Source organism: Chelonoidis abingdonii, chromosome 10 (genome assembly GCF_003597395.2).
Source record: "Chelonoidis abingdonii isolate Lonesome George chromosome 10, CheloAbing_2.0, whole genome shotgun sequence".
NCBI lineage: Eukaryota > Metazoa > Chordata > Testudines > Testudinidae > Chelonoidis > Chelonoidis abingdonii.
This window is the reverse complement of record NC_133778.1, coordinates 17,942,956-17,951,032: the sequence shown is the minus strand read 5'-3', so window position 1 is coordinate 17,951,032 and position 8,077 is coordinate 17,942,956. Positions and strand designations below refer to the sequence as shown.

The following is an 8,077-nucleotide window of genomic DNA, read 5'->3' as shown; positions in this document are numbered from 1 at the left end:
AAGCTGCGATTGGTGGCACTTTGGCTGCAGCTCTACCGCCCCACTTCATTCTTCGGTGGCAAATTCGGCGGCCAGTCCTTCCTCCGAGAGGGACTGAGGGACCTGCCACCAAATTGCTACCGAAGACCCGGACGTGCCACCCCTTCTATTCACCGCCCCAACACCTGCTTCCTGGCGTGGTGCCTGGAGCCGGCCCTGCTGACAGAAATCACCTCAATCAGGACATTGCTGAAAGGTCCCTGTTAGACATGATGTATCCTTAGAAGTCAAAAAATACTTATGAAAAACAATTTTGGGTTTGGAATGGCTTAGATGCCATGGGCGGTAGATATTTGCAAACAAATTTTGTGTGAGAATATATCTCCAGATCTCCTAGAAGGTTTATCCAAAGCCTTCACTTCAAGTGACATAAGCTGAACACTGTGCTATGCTATCAATAAACTCAGCATGTTTTTTTTTTTTTTTTTTTTTTTTTTTTTTTTTTTTTCCTTCGCCGCTTGAGGAGGCAGAAAAGCTGGAGCCAGCCCTGTCTGTCAGTACAGGAATCATTGCAACCCTCACTTTAAGTTTGGTTGGGGGGAGTCCCGGACACCACTGGTAAAATGTCTCTTTGTTTAACGTGATGTTGTTAAAATTAATTACATTGATTGCATTGTATTTTAAAGCCACCAAGTAATGGATGTGTACAATTAAACATGTATATTATTGAGCAGAACCTGTCATCAGCATGGATGCATATCCTCTGGAATGGTGATTGAATCATGAAGGGACATATGAATGTTTAGCGCATCTGGCATGTAAATATCTTTTGACACCGGCTACGACAGTCCCATGCGAACACGTATGCTCACTTTCAGGTGACATTGTAACAAGAAGCAGGCAGCATTATCTCCTGAAAATGTAAAGAAACTTCTTTGTCTGAGCAATTGACTGAACAAGAAGTAGCACTGAGTGGACTTATAGGCTCTAAAGTTTTACAGTGTTTTATTTTTGAATTAAGGCTTTTTTGTACATAATTCTACATTAATAAGTTCAACTTTCATGATAAAGAAATTGCACTATAGTACTTGTAATAGGGGAATTGAAAAATACTATTTCTTTTGTTTTTGAAAATAAGTATAGAGTGAGCACTGTACGTTTTGTATTCTGTGTTGTAATTAAAATCAATATATTTAAAAATGTAGAAAACATCCAAAAATAATTAAATGGTATTCTATTATTGTTTAATAGCCCAATTAATTATTTTTTTAATCACACAATTATTAATTTTTTAATTGCTTGACTGCCCTAATTGTATTACTTTTATTTCTATGTACTTTAAATGTAAACATTAACTTTTCCTTCCCCAGAATCTCCTGGCAAAGATTTTGGTCCCACTCTGGGCTTAAAAAAGTCCAGCTCCCTGGAGAGCTTGCAGACAGCTGTGGCTGAAGTCAGGAAGAATGAACTTCCTTTCCACAGACCCAGGCCTCACATGGTCCGTGGTCGGGGCTGTAACGAGAGCTTCAGAGCTGCCATTGACAAATCTTATGATGGACCTGAAGATGCAGAAGAGGGTATGCTGTTTCATGTACTTATTTGAGAAACTTCCACAACTTAATGCAAGGCTCCATTCAGCAAAGCATTCAAAGGAGGTGCTTAAATCCAGTTAAAGGCATTGTGCATAAGTGTTCTGCTGAATTAGGGCCAAATTACTGTGCATGCTGTCCTAAGGCCTGAACCAGCTTCACTAAACTCTCAGATTGACTTCAGTGGTGGGGGTGGATCACACCCCGAATCCACAAAGGTTTGTGTAACTATTTACTTTTCAATTTGTTTTAAGTAGCATTGGTCTTGATCAATTCTGCTGCTGTTTTGTACATTTTACAGCACTGAGTCTCATCCTTTTTCTTTGCAGCTCCGTTTTCCATACTGAGACCACACCAGAACCCCCTCCTATCTAGCAGGAGCCCTGTTTAGCAATACAGGAAGGACAGAGTAGCCACAACACCTTGACCCCACTTGTTCATGACACCTGTTGGGGTCACAGTCCCCAGACAGGGAATCCCCTGTTTACAGCATGAACTGCATCATTATGTTCAGTTCTTGAGTTCCTAAAGTGAAACTACACTAGCTCTCCTCTAAACAGTCAGAAATTGTCTTGCTGTTCCTTTTAGAGACATCAGAAATAGCCTGAGAGCAAGGAGTGACTGCATTAGTTTTGTATAGTAGTTAGGATTTGCATGTTCTTAGAACCTCTTGTTGAAATAAGCTTTCGCTGTTTGTATCTCAGCTTGTGGGCTTTTTTGACTTGATAGAGGTTAACAAGCCAGATTTCAAAAAGAAGAATTTCATACCAGAAATAATAACTAGAAAATAAGTAACTATAATAATTCTGTGTTTAATTGACAATAGAGCCCTGGTTGAATTAACCAGATATATGCTTAGTCTGCTTTTTAAATGATACGATTAAATGCATGTGCATTGTGAACTATTTCAGCACTTTATTCTACACTGATTCTGTATTGCATGTTTGCATTTTCCTGATCATAAATGGGCCATACCCATTTTTACTGATTCTCTTTCTGTCTCTGCAGATGGTCTATCTGAAAAGAGCTCTCTCTCTGCTCAAGAAACTCAGAACTTTGAATCAATCCCGCAAGGGAATCCTGAACTAGAAGATGTAGAAACCAAGGCAAAGAAAGACAAAAAAAATAAAGAGAAGGAGAAGAAAAAAGGAAAGAGCAAAGCTAAGGTCAAAGAGAAGAAAAGGAAGGAAGAAAATGAAGATCCAGAGAAGAAAACGAAAAAGAAGGGTTTTGGTGCCATGTTGAGGTATGAACTAAACACTAATGGGAATTGTGTGATCATGGGAGACTTTAACTTCCCAGATATAGACTGGAGAACAAGTGCTAGTAATAATAATAGGGCTCAGATTTTTATGGATGCGATAGCTGATGGATTCCTTCACCAAGTAGTTGAAGAACCAACAAGAAGGGATGCCATTTTAGATTTGGTTTTGGTGAGTAGTGAGGACCTCATAGAAAAAATGGTTGTAGGGGACAACCTTGGTTTGAGTGATCATGAGCTAATTCAGTTCAAACTAGATGGAAGGATAAACAAAAATAGATCTGGGTAGGGCTTTTTGATTTCAAAGGATTAACTTTCAAGAATTAAGGAAATTAGATAGGAAGTGGATTGGAACTGAAGAACTTGTGGATCTTCAAGTCAAGCTGCAGAACTTTCAGAAGCCTACATCCAAGAAAGGGGAAAAAATTCATAGGCAGGAGTTGTAGACCAATCTGGATGAGCAAGCATCTCAGAGAGGTGATTAAGAAAAAGCAGAAGGCCTACAAGAAGTGATGATGGGCGGATTAGCCAGGAAAGCTACCTTATTGAGGTCAGAACATGTAGGGATGAAGTGAGAAGGCTAAAAGTCATGTAGAGTTGGACCTTGCAAAGGAATATAAACAATAGTAAAAGTTGCTATAGCCATATAAATAAGAGAGAAACGAAGAAAGAAGAAGTGGACGCTAAACATGAGGATGGAATGGAGGTTAAGGATAATCTAGGCTGACCCAATATGTAATATAACTTTGCCTCAGCTTCAGTAAGGCTAATGAGAAGCTTAGGGATAATGGTAGGATGACGAATGGGAATGAGGATATGGAGTAATATTACCATCCAGAGGTAGAAGCCAAATTGAACAGCTTAAATGGACAAAATCAGAGGCCCAGATAATCTTCATCCAAGAATATTAAAGAATGCACATGAAATGCAAGCCCATTAGCAGAATTTAATGAATCAGTAACTCAGGGTACTGTACGACTGGGAATTGCTAACATAGTTCCTTTTAAGAAAGGGAAAAAAAGTAATCCGAGTAACTATAGGCCTGTTAGTTTGACATCTAGTATGTAAGTCTTGAAAAATTTTGAAGGAGAAGATAGTTAATGACATTAGGTCAATGGTAACTGGACAGATACAACATGGTTTTACAAAAGGTAGATCGTGCCAAACCAACCTGATCTCCTTCTTTGAGAAGATACAGATTTTCTGACAAAGGAAACGCAGTGGATCTAATTTACCTCAATTTCACTAAGCATTTGACATGGTTCCACATGAGGAATTATTAGTTAAATTGGAAAGATGGGATCAATATGAAAATTGAAAGATGGATAAGGAACTGTTAAAGGGAGACTACAACGGTCTGTTAGCTTCTGGGAGGCTACAGGCTACCCAGAGTGTCTGCAAAGAATGAGGCCCATACACACTGTGAGTATTTGGCTTTAATGAAGTAAAGTGACACACCGCACACGGGGACTCCGGGCGTTGCTGTCACAAGGTGGGCAACCCAGCGCATGAAGCTCAGTCTGGTATGGAGTCCAGCGGGACGAAGCCTTACAGCTATATATACAGGGTGCAAAAACAGCTCATACATAGGCAAGTAGGGCTTTCTATGAGTCATGCCCGCCCCTTGGCTTAAGGCCAGGACTTTCCACAGACTCTTGGCTAGGGCCATACAACAGTTCTTACTGGTTTGCGCAGATTATACTAGTGTGCTTGGCCTACAATACCCTTTATACTGGTAGCTGTGTCTTACAGATAGTATCGCCAAGAAAGCGTAAACCCTAGCTAGCCGTAACACAGTCTTCCGCGTTCCCTACAGGTGTACTGAAAGTGAACTGTCAAGCTGGAAGGAGGTTACTAGTGAATTCTCAGGATCAGTTTTGGGCAATCTTAACCTTTTTATTACTGACCTTGGCACAAAATGGAATGTGCTGATAAAGTTTGCGGATGCACAAACTGGGAGGTATTGCTAACACAGAGAAGGCGGATATCATCAGGAAGATCTGGATGACCTTGTAAACTGGAGTAATTAGTAATAGGATGAAATTTAATAGTGAAAAGTGCAAGGTCATGCATTTAGGAAATTAACAAGATTTTAGTTATAAATTGGGGACACATCAGTTGAAGTAACGAGGAGGAGAAGGATCTCGGATAGTATGGTTGATCACAGGAGGACTATGAGCCGCCAATGTGATATGGCCGTTAAGAATTAATGCAGTTTAGATGCATCAGCGAGGTATTTCCGCAAAGATAAGGAGGTATATACCATTATACAAGCACTGATGAGACCCCTGGAATACTGCGTGCAGTTCTGGTCTCCCATGTTAAGAAGGATGAATTCAACTGGAACAGGTTCAAAGACGGGCTACTAGATGATCTGAGGAATGGAAAACCTGTCTATGAAAGGAGACTCGAAAGAGCTTGGCTTGTTTAGCCTAACCAAAGAAGGTTGAAGGGGATATGATGGTCTCTTATAAATATATCAGAGGATTAATATTAGGGAGGAGAGAGGAATATTAGAGTAGCTTCCATTCGTGGACGATAGAACAATGGATAGTACAACTGACACTAGGAAGTTAGACTGAAAATTAGACGAAGTTTCTAACATTAGAGGAGGTGAAGTTCTGGAACAGCCTTCAAGGGAGTAGTGGGAGCAAAAAGACATATCTGGCTTCAAGACTAAGCTTGATAAGTTATGGAGGGATGTATGATGGATAGCCTAATTCTGGCATTGATCAGGATTAATGCCAATTATTCAGGAGGTAGTATGCCCAGTGGTCTGTGATGGAACGTTAGATGGGATGGGATCTGAGTTACTGCAGAGAATTCTTTCCTGAGTGCTGGCTGGTGGTCTTGCCCACATGCTCAGGGGTTTAATGATCGCCATATTTGGGATCGGGAGGAATTCCTCCAGGGCAGATTGCAGAGGCCGAGTTTTTCACCTTCCTCTGCAGCATGAAGCATGGGTCACTTGCTGGAAGATTCTCTGCAGCTTGAGGTCTTCAACCACAATTTGAGACTTCAGTAACTCAGACATAGGTTAAAGCTTTGTTATAGATGATGGGTGAAGTTTTGCCTGCGTTGTGCGGAGGTCAGACTAGATGATCATAATGGTCCCTTCTGACTTTAAAGTCTATGAGTCTATGGTTCTTGTGCTTAAAACGTGTGCATGCGCATACACAAACACACATTTTCCTGAAGAAGCTCATGCAAATATTCTGTGAAATCACTGATGATCTCATCAAGCAGACAAAAATGTTTGTCGGTTAAAAAGAAAGCACTATCAATTTTTATACCAAACCATTAGCTAAGGCAAAAGACCTTTAGCTGGCAAAACTTTGTGTGCCCTTGGAATTCATGTGCATTTGGCAGGAAAACTGTTTGAGGCTTGAGCATAAAGAAAATATAAGGGAAAAATGCATTTGGGGGGGAATGTTTGCTATTTCCAGGTATTACATTAAACTTTTGGACACTACTGGCGTATTCTGGCCTCCTCCTGGCACCAGTGTGCCAAGCATGTGCCTGGAGCGGCAAGCCGCAGGGGGTGGCCTGCAGGTCGCCGTGAGGGCGTCAGTCCAGCTACCTTCAGCAGCATGCCTGCAGGAAGTCCACCAGTCCCGTGGTTTTGGCGTCATTTCGGCGGCGGTTACACCAAAGGCGCGGGACCGGCGGACCTCCCACAGGCATGCCACCGAAAGCCGCCTGACTGCTGTGCTTGGGGCAGCAAAGTAAATAGAGCCGCCCCTGTGTAGGCCAACCTAGTGTGAAACAAAACCTTGGTGCATAGTTTAAATGGAAGAGATGTTTTGCTGTAACCGCAGAAATTCTACTACAAAGATGCCTCACAGATCATGCTTTTCAAAATATAGAGATTGGAACATACAAACTTGAGCTTTTGTCTCCTCTTGATGTCCTTGATACACAGCATAAGGCGTTGGTTTCCAAAGTGTTATGTGCAGGGACTTGGTTTTTTTTCTTCCACATAATGTCAATACAACCCTAAGTACTTCTGTTCTTTTTGCGGATACAGACTAACATGGCTGCTACTCTGAAACCTATTAAATTTGTGCACACGATTTAGAAATTCTCCACGAGTTTATGGACTGCCAGGCTATGATTGTCCAAACTATGCGTGCACAAGTGTATACTTATGTTTGCACATACAGTTACCACAATGATTAATGAGAATAAGACAGCTGTCCATAAATGCACAGATATGCATACTATTTGAATAATTATACATGCTAACTAAATGTGGAATTTGCACACATATTTGTGCTCATAGAGTTTAAAGAAATCCGACTTAAAATGAAGCTGTCGTGGTTTTTTTTATTTAATTAGAATAGTGAGTTCTTCAACAGCTCTTCTCTTTCTGTATCTTTAGTCTCATACCTATTAACCCGGTGCTCCCATTAACCCTGTAGAGCTAATAAAGCTGTGAGAGTGGAAACTGGATTGCACGCTAATTTGGCAAAAATGTAATTATTCTGGCTCATGCATCACCAACAGATCTGTTGACTAACATCCACATTCAAAATCTTTATTACTGGTGAAGATTTATGCTTGATTTCAGATCCAAGATAGAGTTTGTTCGGTTGGCAGTGTTATTGATAAACAAGAAACATGGAACTAAAGGACTCCAGTATTTCTGATTCACTTTGTAGAGTATAGCTTCACTTCAAGCAGAAGTAATACTGTTCTTCTAGAGAGAGATAACAACATGAAATCTGCATGTTTCATATTTTGACTACATGCATATATTATTCATCTGAACTTTTCCCACAGTTAGATTTAATTTTGATAGGGAGTCTTATCAACTGATATTTTTCATTATTACTGTTTGCCATGCTTGATGGATATATAACAAAGGGACAGGACAAAGATGGAATTCCTACCTCAAATTGTTTACAGTCTAAATTAAGACACATGGAAAATGAAGGTGACAAGATTAGATGGAACAGAAGGGAAGTTTGCTGGCCAGGACAATATAGTTGTGTACTCACTTGGGAAGTTTGTAGATGCTTCTAAAGAGTAACTAAGGGTTTTCTTTGTGTTTTTCATTTGTTTTGTGTTTTTAAAACATGATTATAATTTATATCTGTTTCAATGTTAGGGGGCTATCACTTAAAAGCTTTCTTGAAGAGTGGATTTTGAGAAGGGACTTGGAGGAGGAGCAGGTGGAGGCATGATGGGTGGGGTCAGGAAAGATGTCCCAGCCATAGAGGGGAGTGTGAAACAAGGAATGGAGATG

At 40.5% G+C, this 8,077-nt stretch overlaps 1 protein-coding gene across 2 annotated transcripts in view; it reads left to right on the top strand.

Moving 5' to 3' along the window:
• The window catches only part of PARD3B (par-3 family cell polarity regulator beta), a 725,193-nt gene that overhangs the window by 510,539 nt on the left and 206,577 nt on the right, over positions 1–8,077 (top strand). For both annotated transcript variants that reach the window (XM_075069989.1, XM_075069988.1), the window contains exons 17-18: positions 1,350–1,556; positions 2,577–2,814. In XM_075069989.1, the coding sequence (XP_074926090.1) occupies positions 1,350–1,556; positions 2,577–2,814 (445 nt within the window). The remainder of the gene's footprint in view (positions 1–1,349; positions 1,557–2,576; positions 2,815–8,077) is intronic.